We start from the raw sequence: 19,143 nt of genomic DNA, 5'->3' as shown, positions 1-19,143 counted from the left end.
ATGCTGTTCCTGTGTAAGAGTGACAGTCGCCGAGACAGGCGGAGCCTCTCGGGGTGGCCATTGTGTGAGTCTCGCTCTCCTGGAAGTGGCGACAATATGACAGTCCAAAAAGTCACAAAAGTGAGAGCGATTGCTTGCCTGTGTGACTTGGGGTACCCTGCAGTTCCCTTTTGTGGTTTAATTGCATTTGATACACAGAATCGGGTTTTAATGTGGTGGTTGTGTTTTGCATGCTATTCCTGAGTTCGTGTGTGAGAGTCACAGTGGCCGAGACAGGCGGAGCCTCTCGGGGCGGCCGTTTTGTGAGTCTCTCTCTCCTGGAAGTCATGAAAGTGAGAGCGATAGCATGCCTGTTGTGGAGGTAGATTTGTGTCTTTATTATTCAATCCAAAAAAAAGTTGCTTCGATCAAATAAAAAGTTGCTTCAATCAAAATATATACTTTCAATCGAAGAAAACGTCACTTCAATCAAAAAAAATGTGTTTGAATGCAAAAATAAATTTGAAACTCAAAAAAATATATTTGAAAACTATTTTTCTTTGATTGAATTTTATTTTTTTGATCAAAGTCAAGTTTTTTTTAATTGAAACACCATTTTTGATTGAAGTCATGTAATTTTCCGTTTGGACCACATTTTGGCTAGGACATTTGTGTCTTTATTATTCAATCAAAAAATAAATTGCTTCAAACAAAAAAATATATATTTTCAAAAGAAAAATCATTTCAATCAATTTTTTAAAAAAAAATCAATCGTAGAAAAAAAGGTTTGAATGTGAAAAAATATTTGAGACTCAGAAATTCACAATTGAACACTTTATTTTTCATTCAAACTGTTTTCTTTTCTCAGCTACCTGCCAATCAAACACACCGGAACTAGCGCTGAAGGAGAATCTTTGTGTCAAAATGATTCAATCGAAAAAAAGTGCCTTCAAAACTTTTTCCACTTCAAAAAAAAAGTGTGTTCAAAACTTTTTCCACTTTGAAAAAAATAAGTTTAAAACTTTTTGCTTTTCAAAAAAAGTGACACTTCAATAAAAAAAATATATATATATTTCAAAAAAATTATATATATTAAAAAAAAAAAGTTTTTGCAAATGATTTTTTTCTTTGATTAAAAATAGTTTTTTGATTAAAGCAACTTTTATTGCGATTGAATGATTTTGACACAAATGTCCTACCCCGAATATGGCTCAAACACAAAAAGGATTGCTTCAATCAAAGAAAACAGTTTGAATGAAAAATAAAGTGTTCAAATGTGAATTTCTGAGTCTCAAATATTTTTTCACATTCAAACCTTTTTTTCTACGATTGATTTAAAAAAAAAAATTGATTGAAGTGATTTTTCTTTTGAAAATATATATTTTTTTGTTTGAAGCAATTTATTTTTTGATTGAATAATAAAGACACAAATGTCCTAGCCAAAATGTGGTCCAAACGGAAAATTACATGACTTCAATCAAAAATGGTGTTTCAATTAAAAAAAACTTGACTTTGATCAAAAAAATAAAATTCAATCAAAGAAAAATAGTTTTCAAATATATCTTTTTGAGTTTCAAATTTATTTTTGTATTCAAACACATTTTTTTTGGATTGAAGTGACGTTTTCTTCGATTGAAAGTATATATTTTGATTGAAGCAACTTTTTATTTGATCGAAGCAACTTTTTTTTTGATTGAATAATAAAGACACAAATCTACCTCCATAGCCTGTGTGACTTGAGGTGCCAAGCGGTTCCCTTTTGTTATTTAATTGCATTTGATACACAGAATTGGGTTTTAATGTGGTAGTTGTGTTTTGCATGCTGTTCCTGAGTGCTTGTGTGAGAGTGACAGTGGCCGAGACAGGCGGGCAGCCATTTCGTGAGTCCCGCAATCCTGGAAGTGACGACAATTTGACAGTCCAAAAAGTCATTAAACTGAGAGCAATGGGGTGCCTGTGTGGCTAATTTTCCTCTATGCAATATTTTATATACTCCAGTTCGCTCGGCCTCCATTCGGGAGGGAGCGACCCCGCCGCTTAATTTATGCTACATGGCGTGCGCCACGCTTCCTCCTCTCTCAGGAGGGAAGTATTTCCTCTTTAATTTGTCCAATCAATGAGTGTGCCTTTCTTCCACATGATACTTCTCAGGAGGTTTTGTTGGCGCAGTGTGAACCTGAACCTTCTCAACAAGTCATTTTCAAGTTCTGTTGCGAGGTAGCTCGCCAACCGGACCCTGGTCCTTTTGTTCTAATGTGAATGTGCCCTTAGAGACCCTGAAGGCATCAAAAGACGTTAAACAACTGACTGTGTGTTTTCAGACATACACGGGCTCCATCCTGGTGGCGGTGAACCCCTACCAGCTTCTTCCGCTCTACACGGCTGATCACGTGCATCAATATACGGACCGGCGGCTAGGCGAGCTACCGCCACACGTCTTCGCTATCGCGGACAGCTGCTTCTTCAAAATGCGCCGCAATCACAGGAACCAGTGCTGCGTCATCAGGTTTGGAGATTGCCTTGGCTCGGGTCCTCAAAATACTGCGGTGATTTTTCAATGTACGCATTAAATATGGGATTTCAGCGGTGAATCAGGAGCTGGCAAAACAGAGAGCACGAAACTCATGTTGCAGTTCCTAGCGGCGGTTAGTGGGCAGCACTCCTGGATTGAGCAGCAGATCCTGGAAGCCAATCCTATTTTGGAAGGTAATATACAATTGCAGGTAAAAGTAGTCTTGCACCAGTACCATTTTTTGATTCCAACACTGTACCGATACCATTTTTTTTAGAATAAAAAAAAATCCTTAATACTAAGTTGCTCTAGTGGAAAGTAATTGCTATTCTGGATTGGTCAGCCACTGCTTGACACATTGGCTACAATTGATTGTGCTAGACTTCCAATCTGTTTGATGTGGGAGGGTATGTAGCAAATGAGCAAATGTTTATTTGAATGAGCGAATCGTAGAACGAACAATTGAAGGAACATTTATTCACTGCCACCCTCCCACTGCGTGGCATAGCCATGCTATTTTTTAGTACTACCCGATACCAATGATGTAATTTTAGTGCTGTATCGCTACAGATACCATCATTGGTAACGATACAACACGAGCAAAAAAAAAAAAAAACTCTAGCTACTCACAAACTTTTACAATATCCCTCAGCCTTCGGTAACGCCAAAACCATCCGTAACGATAACTCCAGCCGTTTCGGCAAGTACATCGACATCAACTTCACCAAAGGGGGCGCCATTGAGGGGGCTCGCATCGAGCAGTACCTGTTGGAGAAGTCCAGGGTGTGTCGCCAGGTGGGTTTACGGAACCTCTACAAAAAATTACAACGGGCTGTCCGGGATTTCATAAGGAATGCTTGCTTTCCAGGCACCCGAGGAGAGGAACTACCACATATTTTACTACATGCTGATGGGAATGGCGGCTGAGCAGAAGAAGATCCTTTCGCTAGGGAACGCTGCCGAATATAACTACCTGACCATGGTACCGAACTAGCAGTCGGGATTTTCAAAGGTCGATAGAGATTAAAAAAAAAATAGCTGATTGCCCATTTTTTAAGCAGATATTTGAGGCTGATATATACAGGACTGTCTCAAAAAATTAGAATATTGTGTATTCTAATTTCCTGAGACAGTCCAGTATATATAATTAATAAATTGTTTTTAAGCATTTCAAATGCAATAATTATGATAAATTTGAAACATGTTACGGTCCCGCCGAATTATTTTTAAACAAGAATAAAGTAGAAAAATGCATGTCTTTATTAAATGTTTCATTGAGTGAGTCCACTTAAATCTGCTTAAGCTGCTCAGTTGCACACAATGAGTTGCCACAGCAACTGTTAAAAAGTTAAACGATGATTGACGCATGCAGCGCTTTGAAGTTTCTGCTTCCAAGCAAGATCAAACATGAAACATCTGTCAATCATCGTTAACTTTAATAAGCAACTCCAGTACACTGCCTGACCAACAAAGAGCAGCAGGAGGGAGAGTGAGACTACGTGATCAGCGCAGGATGGCTCATTTGTATTCTTTTTTTACTTAAAAAAAAAAATCTGTGATGGACTTAGGGCCTGAAGTTTGAATAGTGAAGTAGCGAGGGATCAATGTATATACTTTTTAAAATACATTGACAATGAAAGGCAACTGAAACAATGATTATATACTGTAAATGTATATATTAGAAGTTACATTTTTCAAATGCTACTTCCTTTTGTATCACTTGCCATTGGTGGTGCAAAATCCCGATTAACAATCACCTAAACGGTGAATAAAACAGTTATCGTATTATATTGGCTAATATTGGTAGACCTTGAAAAAGTCCATAAATCGGCCCGCGACCTTAACAAGAATGAATATCATCCAAATAGTGAACAAATGAGTTATTCTATTATTCTGGTTATATGTTGGCTGATCTTTAAAAAAGCCAATGTAATGGCCGGTCAAAATATCGGTCGACCTTTATACTGAACTCAAATAAAGACATTTGTATTAAAAAACATTCCATTCTTATTCAACTCCATTAGTTCTCACCAGTGTTGTTTTTGGCAACCCTTTTAAATTTCGCCATTGTCTTAGTCTTGTGGACGTTAATGCTATTAGTTTTAGTCATCACAAAATGTGTACGTCTTCCTCTAGTTTTTGTTGACAAAAACCCAAGACTATTATCGTATTTTAGTCGACGTTTACTAAAAATGTTTTCGTCTGTAAAATTAAAATTTTTTACTCGAAAAATGAATAAACAAAAGTGTCCAACTATTTTGAATGAACATTGACAGACAAGCGCATATGAGCGTCTACAAAGACAACGCCAACTTAGTGATAATACACACTCAGCAGGAAAACCGTACGTTATTTTCAACTAATTATACCCACCTGGACACCACGAACTGTATGTAAAAAAAGTTGTCCGAGAGTTTAAGAGTATGAAGTGCTATGCTAACGCTAGGAGCTACATTTAGTGTGTGATGATCACTCATCACAGACCTGTAAAGCAGTGGGGTCCAAACTATTCCACATTGGGCCGCAGTGGGTGCTGGATTTCATTCCTACATAACAAGACGACATTTTTTTCACCAATCTGGTGTCTCACAAGTGTAATCAGTTGATTGCAGTCAGGTGCTGCTTGTTTTAGCACAAACTTCATTGGTTAAACTGTCTGTGCTTGATTGGTAGGAACAAAAACCAGGACCCACAGCAGCCCTTGAGGACAGGTTTGGACACCCATGCTGTAAAGGCTAAAGCAACATTGCATATTCTCTATGGGCAAGAGAAGAAAACAAATCTTACCGTGTGTACAAGCCCTGAGAGCCTTGAGGGGATGCAGCATAAGTGACACAACCAGACACTGCTAAGATGCAGGCTAACTACACATAAAATGTCACACATTCTAAACATGACGGAAACTATTGCGCATTTATGCCTCGTTCTCGTTTTGTCAGATGAAAACTGGCACTCGTAATGTTTTAGTCTCCCAAAACACGTTTTTAGATTTTTATCGTGTCATTGTCATGAAAAAGGTGTTCGTTGATGAAGATATTTTCGTTATCGTCATCATTGACGAAAACAACACTGGTTCTTACAACTCTCCATGAATTATTACGCACCATTGAATGTACTGCACTGTATGACCAGGGGAAGTGCACCAGCTGCGAAGGTCGTGACGATGTTAAGGAATACGCTCACTTCCGCTCAGCTCTGAAGATCCTGATGTTCAGCGAGAACGACACTTGGGAAATCTGCAAACTTCTGGCAGCCATTCTGCACATCGGCAATGTCAACTTCGAGGGTAAGAGTGGTGTGTTTATAGGCTTGTAGAATCAAATTCTTAGTGTTAGCACCACAAAGTCATGGGATTTCGCTGTTCTCGGCTAACAAGCTTAGTTTTGACTCTCCAAATGTTAGATCTCGGCTCTTCAAATTCTTGGTTTCAGTTTCTCAAAGTCTAGCTTCTTTGACTTGGTCTTGACTCCTCAGTATCTTAGGATTTGACTGGTCTCAGCTAACAATCTTGGTCGTGACTCTTCATTTCTATTGTATCAGCTCTTCAAATTCTTGGTTTCAGTTTATTAAAATCTAGGTTCTATAATTTGATCTGGGCTCCTCAAAATCTTGGACTTGATTCATCAGCAACCTCTCAAGGTCTGTGAGAGATTTTCATCCTGACTTGGTCAGTGCTCGCAAATATTTGGTTAGGACTTTTTTTTTTCAACTTAGAGACTTGGTATGAATCTCTCCAAGAGTTAATTTTGGTCCCACTCCCAACCTTCAAGTCTTGGTGTTGGCATGTCCTCAATCCTTAGTCTTGGTTTCAATTCCCTAAAGTTGTAATCATGTCCCCCCTCTCAAAGTCTCGGTTTGGACTTCAAAGTCTTTGTCGCAATGTATTCCTAACGCCACAAAAACTTGATTTGTCTTAAATCTTCCTCATTTCAGGGACCATCGTAAACAACCTGGAAGGCTGTGATGTTCTGACGTCGTTGCATTTTGACATGACTAGCCAATTATTAGAGGTGAGTCAAAATACTGGATGGTTTACAAGACTTCCTGTGACTGTCTTTATCCCTCAGGTTGACCCAAAAGTTCTGGAGAAGAGCCTTACTCAGCGGTCCTTCAATACGATCAGGGAGAGCGTGAGCAAGGTTTTGAACTCGGCACAGGCCCTGGATGGCAGGGACGCCTTTGTCAAGGTAAATGGCAGGTCACCACTTATATCACGGAAGTCACAATGCTATCAAATCTGTGAAACCCTAAAATCTAAAACTCCTTTCCTTAAGGTCTTAGACTGAGTCCAGACTGCAGGCATATCTGATTCCAATTGAATTCCTCCTCAAATTCGATTTTTAGGACTGCCTGTTTACACTATTTTAAGCAAATGTCCAAATCGGATCTGGACCTGTTCAGACTTGGCCATATTATTGACTCATCTGCTTCGTTGCTGTGGCGTGAGTGACGTCACGGACAGTCATAATCTATATGAGCTGTCCAGACTGAGAAGCATCTTGTCCATATCTGATATAACACTACTTCCCTTATGTTGTTTCAATCCGTCTCACAAAAATCGGATATCTGTGTTTTGTCACTGTTCAAACTATAAAAGAGACATCCAGTTTCAATCTGGGATTGGCTAAAAATCGGATTTTGGCTGCCAGTCTGAGGCCTTAGTCTTGACTTGATTTTGGCTCCTCAAGACTTGTCTGGACTTTGCCTCAATTGCTTTAAGTCTTGATTTGATCCATCCATCCATCCATCCATCCATCCATCCATCCATCCATCCATCCATCCATCCATCCATCCATCCATCCATCCATCCATCCATCCATCCATCCATCCATCCATCCATCCATCCATCCATCCATCCATCCATCCATCCATCCATCCATCCATCCATCCATCCATCCATCCATCCATCCATCCATCCATCCATCCATCCATCCATCCATCCATCCATCCATCCATCCATCCATCCATCCATCCATCCATCCATCCATCCATCCATCCATCCATCCATCCATCCATCCATCCATCCATCCATCCATCCATCCATCCATCCATCCATCCATCCATCCATCCATCCATCCATCCATCCATCCATCCATCCATCCATCCATCCATCCATCCATCCATCCATCCATCCATCCATCCATCCATCCATCCATCCAAAACCGCTTAATCTGGGGTAAGGTTGCGCACCCACCCACCGCTTAATCTGGGGTCAGGTTGCTACAGTGGCCGAGAGGTGTCAAGCGAAATGCAAAGTCCAAACACTTTGCAAATAGAAAAAGCACGAACCCCAATTGCAAAGGCTTTGCAAAAGACAAAAAGCACAAATGCAAACTGCCACAACACGATCCCCAATTCCTAAAGCGCGATCGCAAATTGGCAAAAGCACGAACCCCAATTGCCACAACACGACAGCAAATGGCTCGCAGTACGAATGCAAATTGCCACAACACAATCCCCAATTCCTAAAGCGCGATTGAAAACTGGCAAAAGCATGAACGCCAATTGCCACAACACGACAGCAAATGGTTCGCAGCACGACCGCAAAAGGGTCGCAAGACAATTGCATAGACGATGACCCAGGAGTTAAAAAAATAAATAAAAATAATAATGAATAAGACGACATTTTGCTATTTGTGCTTTGTGACCATCTCTACGGTTGCATCAAAGTTGCCCCCATCCATCAGACGCAAATTTATTAAAAAATGATGTTAATCGTTTGTGCTGCAACGGTTTTGTAGATACAGTATTATGCTTTTATTGAGATATTAATTTCGAGTGGGGACGTCACTCGTAGCTTTTTTCTTAGCTTAGCTCCCGCAGCTAATGGAGCGTACCAACTCTCTCAATAACAGAGGGGCGTCAAAACAACTAACATGAACAGAGCACAAAAAAAATTCGGGTCCCTTTTGCGGTGAATTGGGGGGCTTGAGATATTAGTTTCGAGTGATGACGTCCCTCTCAGCCCCTCATTTACTGCAAAATGGTTCCGAATTTTTTTGTGTTCTTTTCATGTTAGTTGTTAGGACGCCCCTCTGTTATTGAGAGAGTTGGTACGCTCCATTAGCTGCGGGAGCTAAGCTAAGAAAAAAGCTACAAGTGACGTCCCCACTCGAAATTAATATCTCAATAAAAGCATAATACTGTATCTACAAAACCGTTGCAGCACAAACGATTAACATCATTTTTTGAATAAATTTGCGTCTTTCGTCTTTGCAATTGTCTTGCGAGCCTTTTGCGGTCGTGCTGCGAGCCATTTGCTGTCGTGTTGTGGCAATTGGCGTTCGTGCTTTTGTCAATTTGCAATCGCGCTTTAGGAATTGGGGATTGTGTTGTGGCAATTTGCATTCGTGCTGCGAGCTATTTGCTGTCGTGTTGTGGCAATTGGGGTTCGTGCTTTTGCCAATTTGCGATCGCGCTTTAGGAATTGGGGATCGTGTTGTGGCAGTTTGCATTTGTGCTTTTTTTCTTTTGCAAAGCGTTTGCAATTGGGGTACGTGCTTTTTCTATTTGCAAAGTGTTTGGACTTTGGATTTCGCCTGACACCTCTCGGCCACCGTAGGTTGCGGTGTCAGCAGCTTTAGCAAGAAAGCCCAGACTTCCCTCTCCCCAACCACTTCAGCTTCTCTCCAGCGTGTCCTTGATCGTCCCTGGGGTTTCCCACTGGTGGGACATGCCCGGAACACCGCTCCAGGGAGGCGTCCAGGTGGCATCCGAACCAGATGTCCGAGCCACCTCAATTGGCTCCTCTCAATGCTGGAGGAGTAGCGACTTGACACCGAGTCCCTCCCGGATGACCTAGCTTCTCACCCTATCTCTAACGGAGAGCCTGGCCACCCTGTGGAGGAAACTGATCTCGGCCGCTTGTATCTGGGATCTTGTTCTTTCGGTCATGACCACAGCTCGTGACCACAGGTGAGGGTAGAAACGTAGATCGATTGGTAAACTGAGAGCTTCAGCTCCTTCTTCACCACTACGGACCGGTGCAGATTCCGCATCACTGAACCGATCTGCTTGTCGATCTCCCGCTCCCTCCTACCCTCACTCGTGAGCAAGACCTAAGATACTTGAACTCCTCCACATGGGGCACGATCTCATCCCCGACACGGAGAGCGCACGCCACACTTTTCCTACTGATGATCTTGGTCGGATTTGAAGGTGCTGATCTTCATCCCGACCACTTCACACTCGACTACGAACCATTCCAGTGAGAGTTGGAGATCACATTTTGATGAAGCCAAAAGCACCACATCATCTGCAAAAAGCAAAGATGCAATGCTAAGGCCACCAAACCGGACCTTCTCAACGCTTCGGCTGCGCCTAGAAATTCTGTCCACAAAAATTATGAACAGAATCGGTGTAAAAGGGCAACCTTGGTGGAGTCCAACCCTGACTGGGAATGAATTTGAGTTACTGCCAGCAATGCGGACCAAACTCTGACCCCGGTTGTACAGGGACCGAAGAGCCCTTTTTGATTTTATTTTGATTACTGAAATTATTTAGGATTCTCACTATATTTTAAAGAAATAGATCAATATGATCTAAAAAATATACTGTTAGTACAAGGTAGCCATCTTGATTAAATAGTAGTTTAACAAGAATGCAGACAGCCATAAAGTGAAGAGTTTCTCAAGTGGATATTTTGTTCTGTTGATGAAGACGATAATCCACTATATGCATGGATGAACACATCACGAGTGTATGTGTGGACCTCTTGTGCCTCATTGGACCCACTTTATGACAGATATTATTTTTTTTACGGTCTGCCAGGCTATTTATGGCCGTCTTTTCATTTGGGTGGTGGACAAAATCAATGCGGCCATTCACAAGCCGCCTGGGGAGTCCGATGAGGTCAGGCAGTCCATCGGCCTCCTCGACATCTTTGGCTTTGAGAACTTCAACACAAACAGGTCAGTGTTCTCCTCCTTGAAAGTCCATGATCTACGATAAGGCTCTTTAGCTATGTTGTTTTCGCAAATTCACAAAAATGGCATAACTACTTTGTATTTAAGCAGAAATACTGTAGTTAAAGTGGTCATTTAAACACTTGAATCCACAGTACAGTACAGTAAGGTTGTACTTGTTTGTTTCCTCATCTTTGCAGCTTTGAGCAACTCTGCATCAACTACGCTAATGAACAACTGCAGCAGTTTTTCGTCAAGCATGTGTTCAAACTGGAACAAGAAGAGTACGCCCGGGAAAGCATTGTTTGGGAGCGTATCAACTACAAGGACAACCAGGAAACCTTGGATGTGCTTGCCAACAAGGCCCTCAACATTCTAGCCCTCATAGACGAGGAAAGCAACTTCCCCAAGGTCTGAAATTGATCATTTTTCAGGTCTGTGTCCTGTTTCATGAGGTCTAAAGTGTTTTTGGTGGTTGTGACTCTTCAGGGTACAGATACCACATTGCTACAAAAAATGAATCAGGTCCACGGGAAAGGGAGCATTTACATTTCCCCTAAGAACAACTATGAGACTCAGTTTGGAATCAGTCATTTCGCAGGCATCGTCCACTACGACTCCAAAGGTAATGCTAAAAACTATATTAATATTTTGTTCATGTTGAGAAGAGCTAATGAAGTCAAACAAAACAAGAACCTTCAACGCTTTTTGTTTTCCTGAAGGTTTCTTAGAGAAGAACCGCGATGCCCTCAGTCCAGACTTAATCCAACTGGTTGAGACATCCAGTAACAAGCTGCTGAAACTAGTCTTTCATGATCAGATATCCACCAACAACGCCAACAGCAAGAACACAGCCAACCCCAAGATGGTTATCAACACACCCAAAAACACACTACGGGTAAGTTATCATTTAGAAATCGTGTAGCTTGAAGGAATTCGCCCCCCTCGGCCAAGCCGCCGGAACAGCGACAGCCAAACCAGAAGGTGTCCCGGTGGCGCTGCTCCAGCAAGTCAGCCGGCGAGGCCGAATTCCGCTCGTCCACTCCGGTGTTAACCCTTTGTACTGACTCCATTCTGAACGGTTTAAAGAAGGCTCACCGAAAACAGGTTGACAATTTATTTGTCGACAATGGTCAAAAAAACAAGGCAAAACAGACGACGGCGAGGCAATAGACCCCAATCACCAACGTCACACAATCACGTGATCGCTGTATTGTGCCGCCATATTGTCCGTCATTGTGTTTCCGTATTGTCAATGATCGTAGTTTCTAAAGGTGGATTCACTTGCAAATTATGGAAGCCCCGGTGCTTTTAGACGCTGTAAACTCATTGGATGAGTTGCATTTAAGCCGTTATTTGGAAAAGCTTCGGTCGATCCAGTCGCCAGATCCATATTTGATGCCCAAACCGATGTTTCCTCCCGTCTGGGTCCCGCCCGTGCGTCGGAGCTCGTCCTGAGAGCACAAAATTTCCAATCATACTCCAGTTTATGTCACGATGAGGAGTCGGGTACCAAAAATCGGCACCGGCCCGAATATAAACCGACATTTGGTCAGCTGAGCGTCACCGTTGTCACGATTGTAAAATGAAACTTGATCGACAACGGGCCGGTGTGTGCCGAAAAATAGCTGCTCCGCCTGAAATGTCCCCCCGGACGGGAGCGCTTATTTATAACGCTTTATTGACGTGAAAACATCAAATGTTTTCATGGACGCATTACAGTAATGGATTTACGACTGTAAGATCAGTTTTAAATAATTAAATTACACAAAATATTAGTACTGTATTTTAGTAACAAATCGTGGACTGGGCCACATAACCATCTTTGAACAGAAATGTATTAGTCTACAGGTTTTCACGACCAGATCCCAATGACAATCACACAGGTATGACATTTATTAGTTGAAGCAGAGTAAAATAATACATATTCACGGTACAAGAAAGTCGTTTCCGTGTGCGCGCTCCCGTCAGGGAGGACATTTCACGCAGGGCGGCTATTTTTTGGCACAACACCTGTTGTTGCGCTCACCTTCTTGCTGCACGACCGTGGCGACGAGCTTCGTAGTCTCCGTCTGATGATGTCTGCGATCGTGTTGGCATCATATTGATGTTTTCGCCGCTGTCTGACGGTTGTCGACACAAACGCATCATAGACCGAGATAAACAAACTGTGATGCTTTAGAGATTTGCCCTTTTAACAATGGGCATACAGCAACTAATAAAATGACCGTTTATCTTCTCTGTTACTGCAACCAACCGCCACACATGCCTTCACCATTTTGATTAATTAATGCTAACGATTGTCAGGAAGGTTTTTGGGTTCGTTTACTAGGCGGTGATTCCTTAGACAAGCAGAAAAACACGCAGTATTAGGAGGAATGTATGTAGAGGTAATATGTAAACACGATGATCTGACGGACAGTATGGCGGCACCAGTCAGGAGGGCGGAGTTGTGACGTCACGTGATTGGGGTCTATACTGGATCCAGGGTCAGCAAAACAACGGATACATCGAAATGTCCCCGAGAAGCGACAGTTGTTATCAAAATGTTCAGTCTTTTTAAAGCTCTCGCGAGGCCGGCCGTGGGCAGGGAGAAGGGTTTGAAGAAGGACGAAGAAGGGTGTGTTTGGGATTATTGTCTTTTGTGGATTGGACAGGAGGATTTGGGAGTTACTGTTGTCCGGGAAACGAGGATGTGGATTCCGCCACCTCAGCGTCAAAGCGGGCTCTTGGAGTCTTGTCAGTTGTGTTATCAGTTGGATATCGGGCGTTCTCCGATGCTACTTGTTTTCGGACAGAACGCCCTGCTCTTTGTCCTGGAGTACCCGGGAGAACTGATTGCGAGAGTTGGTGCGTCAATCTTGCTCATGACGCACATGTTGGGCTTCTGTGATAAGATGGCATTGTGTATCTTTTATGCCCTATATTCTGCTTCTTTTCATTAAACTATGGTATAAGTGCTATTTTTTTTATATTAGGTGTGTTAGAGTAATACAAACAGTCCTACAGTGAATATGAGAAACTATACTATCCCCTGATTGATTATACTAAGTGTGTTAGAGTAATGCAAACAGTTAGACGGTGCCTACGACAAACGGTACCATCTGCTTCAAGCTGCAACTCGTCTAAGAATCTATGACCACAACCCTGTCCTAAAACTCTAATTATAGACTTGGTGGAAGTCTAATTAATATGTCTTATGTTTATGTGCCAGCAAACTAATGATGGCAAGAAAAGAGTTCCCACACTGACTGGTCAATTCCGTCAATCCCTGGACTCCCTGATGAAAACTCTGATGGTGTGTCAACCCTATTTCATCCGCTGCATTAAACCCAATGACTACAAAAAGCCAATGGTCAGTACGAGACAAATCACAACAATAACACAAGAAGACATTTTTGATTTGTGTTTTATTGTGTATTCAGCTATTTGACAGGGAGCTGTGCCTGCGTCAGCTGCGCTACTCTGGAATGATGGAGACCATCAGGATCCGCAAAGCCGGCTATCCGGTGCGCTACACATTTGATGAGTTTCTGGAGCGCTACAGAGTTCTTCTGAAAACCTACATCTGCGACCCACAAAAGGTGCGTAGACTTGCCGGCTACCTGGAATCTTTCTTGAATTCGCCTTAGTCCTTGAATTGTTGATTCTGACTTACTCTTAACCTTTCAAAGTGTTGTTTTGACTTGGTTTGTATCCCTGGTGTTTAAGCACTAGTCTTGGTTACCTAAATTATTGGTCTTTGCTTGGTATTAGCTAGGGTTGTTCCGATCATGTTTTTTTTGCTCCCGATCAGATCCCGATCGTTTTAGTTTGAGTATCTGCCGATCCCGATATTTCCCGATCCGATTGTTTTTTTTTTTTTGCTCCCGATTCAATTCCAATCATTCCCGATAATTTTTCCCGATCATATACATTTTGGCAATGCATTAAGAAAAAAATGAATAAAACTCGGACGAATATATACATTCAGCATACAGTACATAAGTACTGTATTTGTTTATTATGACAATAAATCCTCAAGATGGCATTTACATTATTAACATTCTTTCTGTGAGAGGGATCCACGGATAGAAAGACTTTTAATTCTTAAAGGATAAATGTGACTTTGTATATTGTGACTAAATATTGCCATCTAGTGTATTTGTTGAGCTTTCAGTAAATGATACTGCAGCCAATTCAACCCAAATGCATGATGGGAAGTGCAACCATGACTGTGCGCAGGGGCACCAATTGATATATATTCTCTGCGCTGGGAAAGAACATGGTGTGTTAAGAAAATGATCAACTACTACCTTTCTTCCCCACATTGCCTCCCACGCTAATTTTAATTGCTGAGAGAGGGAATGTAAGGCTTTAGCCAAATAAAAAAAGGCTGTCAAAATTCTCTCTACTCATTATACGTTGCATTTAGCTCTATATATTGGTAAAACAGCGTCTTTATAAATTGGCCGTGACAATGCGTGAGTGGGTCGTGCAGCGCATGCGTTAATTATTTAACGTGATCAATTAAGAAAAAATAATTACCGCCGTTAACGCAATAAATTTGATAGCCCTACTTTAAGCCAAAACTACTCTGGATGAGTGTAAGACATTTTGTCTGTAACCTTATATCTAATTAGAAAACGATTTAAATAAAAAAAATATATATATAAAAAAAGGCATGTCCGATAAATTTTTGCCGATTCTGATACTTTTACAAAGATTAGGATAGCCTGGTTTATTAGCTTAAGGGCTTTTTTAATGTTTTTGGATTTTATCGGTTTTATTGTTTTATTTGCTGGACTTTTATTGCGATACGCTGTCTTTGTTTTATTTTATTTTTTAAATGTCATTGTATAATATTTTCCTGCCTTTTATTTATCTTGAGCCATGTTTTGTTGTAAAGCACTTTGAGGGCCTTTCGGGTTTTGTAAAGGGCTATATAAATAAATTTGATTGATTGATGATTGATTGAAAAGGACGTGATCTGACTCGATCGATCGTATTAGCACCTCACACTCTTGGTCTTGGCTCATTATCAAATGTGGAATTCTTCGTTTTGACTTGGTGCTAATGCTCAAACTAATAGTTTAGGAGCTCTGCTGGTACTCTTAAAGAATATTACACAATGCTCTGTTACTATCATTAGTTTCTAAAGAGCAGCAGTCTCACTCACGGGACATATTCACCTAGTGGTTTGATTTACAGTAGCCAAAAAGCATGAGGGTACTGAAAACACTCAACTACTGTATCGGATCCGATCTTGTCACCAAATCCGATCGTCACAGTACGATACTCCTATAATAGCCGTATTGGATCAGTATCGGATTGGGAAATCTCTAGTTTGTATATTGGTTTTTCGATCCTCAAGTCTATAAAATATTCTTTGTCCGTCTTCATGTGGACAGGAAAGCAAAGAAAATTGCTGTGAAAGTATCTGTGAATCTTTGCTGAGTGGCGAGGGAGACTGGAAGACTGGAAAGACAAAGATCTTCCTTAAGGTTAGTTGCCTTTTTTTTTTTTTTAAATTTTCTAATGAAAACTAAAAAAACTTGTTCATCAGGACTTCCATGACACCTTGCTGGAAGTGGAACGGATGAAAGAACTGAATGTCAAGGCACTTTTGATTCAAAAGGTTCTACGGGGCTACAAATACAGGTAGTACAACATATAAAAAAACGAAGGAAGCGTAGTGCTGCCGCTTAGAAAAAAAAAAAAAAAGAGTCTTTCACAATTATGCATGATAGTTATCACGTTTTCTAAATTAATAGTATAATGTAAAAACGTGATACTATCATGTGAAAACGTGATAATTATCATGTAAAAATGTGATACCATGTAAAAACATGATACCATCATGTAAAAACGTGATATTTGTCATGTAAAATGTAATACTACCACGTAAAAACGTTTAACTATCATGTAAAAACGTGATACTATCTTGAAAACGAGATAATTATCATGTGAAAACGTGATATCATTCAAAAATTTGATGGCATAGCATGTAAAAACGTGATACTATAATGTAAAAATGTGATAATTAATGGTAAAAATGTGACACTATCATGTAAAAACGGATTACCATCATGTAAAAATATGATACCATGTGAAAATGTGATAATTATCATGAGAAAACGTTACAAATATGTTAAAATGTGATCACGTAAAAACGTGATACTATAATGTAAAAATGTAATAATTATTATGTAAAAATTGGATATTAATTAAAAATGTGACACTATCATGTAAAAACGGATTACTATCGTAAAAATATGATACTACCATTTGTAAACGTGATAATTATCATGAGAAAACGTTATAAATATCATGTTAAAATGTGATCATGTAAAACCGTGATACTATAAAGTAAAAATGTGGTAATTATTATGTAAAAATCAGATATTATTTAAAAATGTGACACTATCATGTAAAAATCTGATACCATCATGTGAAAACGTGATAATTATCACCTGAAAACGTGATAAATATCAAGTAAAATGTGATATCAAGCAAAAACGTGATACTATAAAAACGTGATAATTAACATGTAAAAATTTGATAATTATGTAAAAACTAGGGCTGTCAAAATTATCGCGTTAACGGGCGGTAATTCACTTTTTAAAATTAATCACGTTAAAATATTCGACGCAATTAACGCACATGCCCCGCTCAAACATATTAAAATGACAGTACAGTGTAATGTCCGCTTGTTACTTGTTTTTTGGTGTTTGGCGCCCTCTGCTGGCGTTTGGGTCCAACTGATTTTATGGGTTAGTACCATGAGTGAGCATGGTGTAATTATTGACATCAACAATGGCAAGCTACTAGTTTATTTTTTGATTGAAAATTTTACAAATTTTAATAAAACTAAAACATTGAGAGGGGTTTTAATATAAAATTTCTATAACTTGTACTAACATTTATCTTTTAAGAAGTAAAAAAGAAGTTTTTCTATCCATGGATCGCTTTAAGAGAATGTTAATAATGTTAATGCCATCTTGTTGATTTATTGTTATAATAAACAAATACAGTACTTATGTACCGTATGTTGAATGTATATATCCGTCTTGTGTCTTATCTTTCCATTCCAACAATAATTTACAGAAAAATATGGCATATTCTATAGATGGTTTGAATTGCGATTAATTACGATTAATTAATTTTTAAGCTGTAATTAACTCGATTCAAAATTTTAAACGTTTGACAGCCCTATTTTCAATGTATTATTAGAAATATTCCTAGCTGGAATATTCAGTCAAAAAGGATGCAGTCTCCTGTTTTGCCTGCCGCCATTTTCAAACTCACCATAGTGAGGATTCGTTTCGCAAAGGTGTGAGTGACTGGAAGAACCTGGCATTAAATCGGATATCTCCGCGGAACGCAAAAAACGTGATACTATTATGTAAAAATGTGACACGATCATGTAAAAAAGTAATAGCTATCATATAAAAACGTGATACGATCATGTAAAAATGTATTACTATCATGTGAAAATGTGATAATTATCATGTGAAAACGTGATACTATAATGTAAAAATTAGGGCTGTCAAACAATTAAAATTTTTAATCGAGTTAATTACAGCTTAAAAATTAATTGTAATTAATCACAATTCAAACCATCTATAAAATATGCCATACTTTTCTGTAAATTATTGTTGGAATGAAAAGATAAGACACAAGACGGATATGTACATTCAACATACGGTACATAAGTACTGTATTTGTTTATTATAACAATAAATCAACAAGATGACATTAACATTATTAACATTCTCTTAAAGCGATCCATGGATAGAAAAACTTCTTTTTAACTTCTTAAAAGATAAATGTTAGTACAAGTTATAGAAATTTTATATTAAAACCCCTCTTAATGTTTTCGTTTTATTAAAATTTGTAAATTTTTCAATCAAAAAATAAACTAGTAGCTCGCCATTGTTGATGTCATTACACGATGCTCACTCCCCGAACCCATAAAATCATTTAGACCCAAGCGCCAGCAGAGGGCGCCAAACAACAAAAAACAGGTAACAAGCGGACATTACACTGCTGTCATTTTAATCTGAGCGGGCAATGTGTGTTAATTGCGTCAAAAATTTTAACGTGATTAATTTAAAAAATTAATTACCGCCCGTTAACGCGATAACTTTGACAGCCCTAGTAAAAATGTGATACTATTATATAAAAATGTGACACCATCATGTAAAAAAGTAATAATTATCATATAAAAAAGTGATACTATCATGTAAAAACGTATAATTATCATGTGAAAATGTGATAATTATCATGTGAAAACATGATACTATCATGTAAAAATGTGAACTACCATGTAAAAATATGATACTATTATGTAAAAACATAATAATTAACATGTGAAAATGTGATACTCTCATGTAAAAACGTGATACTATCATGTTTTTTTTTTTTTTTGGGTGGCAGCAATAGGCTTCTGTAAAAAACTAATGGATTCACATGAATTCTCATTACTGTTGAGTCATTTTTTTAAATGGCTCTTTGTAGGAAACAGTTCGTAAAGAAAAGAGCAGCCGCTCTCGTAATCCAGAAACACTGGCGAGGACACAAAGGAAGACAAGTGTACCGGGTGGTAAGTCTAGGCAACTTTACATTCGCATTATACATTACCAGTACTCACAAAACGATTTTAGACTTTCAGGTAATTAACCTAAAACACATTACAGTTGGACTTTTAAAATCCAATTGTCAAACATTTCAGTACTTTTTGCACAACTTTCTGATCCCTCTTCATGT

General features: G+C 39.4%; 1 protein-coding gene across 3 annotated transcripts in view; it reads left to right on the top strand.

Moving 5' to 3' along the window:
• The window catches only part of LOC130918608 (unconventional myosin-VIIb), a 49,140-nt gene that overhangs the window by 3,792 nt on the left and 26,205 nt on the right, over positions 1–19,143 (top strand). For 2 of the 3 annotated variants that reach the window (XM_057840446.1, XM_057840445.1), the window contains exons 4-19: positions 2,301–2,485; positions 2,564–2,685; positions 3,144–3,286; positions 3,360–3,473; positions 5,624–5,777; positions 6,425–6,501; positions 6,559–6,678; positions 10,262–10,401; positions 10,596–10,806; positions 10,885–11,020; positions 11,118–11,293; positions 13,610–13,750; positions 13,821–13,979; positions 15,786–15,878; positions 15,941–16,035; positions 18,895–18,979. In XM_057840446.1, the coding sequence (XP_057696429.1) occupies positions 2,301–2,485; positions 2,564–2,685; positions 3,144–3,286; positions 3,360–3,473; positions 5,624–5,777; positions 6,425–6,501; positions 6,559–6,678; positions 10,262–10,401; positions 10,596–10,806; positions 10,885–11,020; positions 11,118–11,293; positions 13,610–13,750; positions 13,821–13,979; positions 15,786–15,878; positions 15,941–16,035; positions 18,895–18,979 (2,151 nt within the window). Of the gene's footprint in view, positions 1–2,130; positions 2,197–2,300; positions 2,486–2,563; positions 2,686–3,143; positions 3,287–3,359; positions 3,474–5,623; positions 5,778–6,424; positions 6,502–6,558; positions 6,679–10,261; positions 10,402–10,595; positions 10,807–10,884; positions 11,021–11,117; positions 11,294–13,609; positions 13,751–13,820; positions 13,980–15,785; positions 15,879–15,940; positions 16,036–18,894; positions 18,980–19,143 lie in introns of all 3 variants that reach the window. The other variant, XM_057840444.1, reaches the window with a different exon arrangement.

Source organism: Corythoichthys intestinalis, chromosome 7, assembly GCF_030265065.1.
Source record: "Corythoichthys intestinalis isolate RoL2023-P3 chromosome 7, ASM3026506v1, whole genome shotgun sequence".
NCBI classification, from domain to species: domain Eukaryota; kingdom Metazoa; phylum Chordata; class Actinopteri; order Syngnathiformes; family Syngnathidae; genus Corythoichthys; species Corythoichthys intestinalis.
The sequence above is the reverse complement of the archived record's forward strand: the minus strand, read 5'-3'. Positions and strand labels throughout refer to the sequence as shown.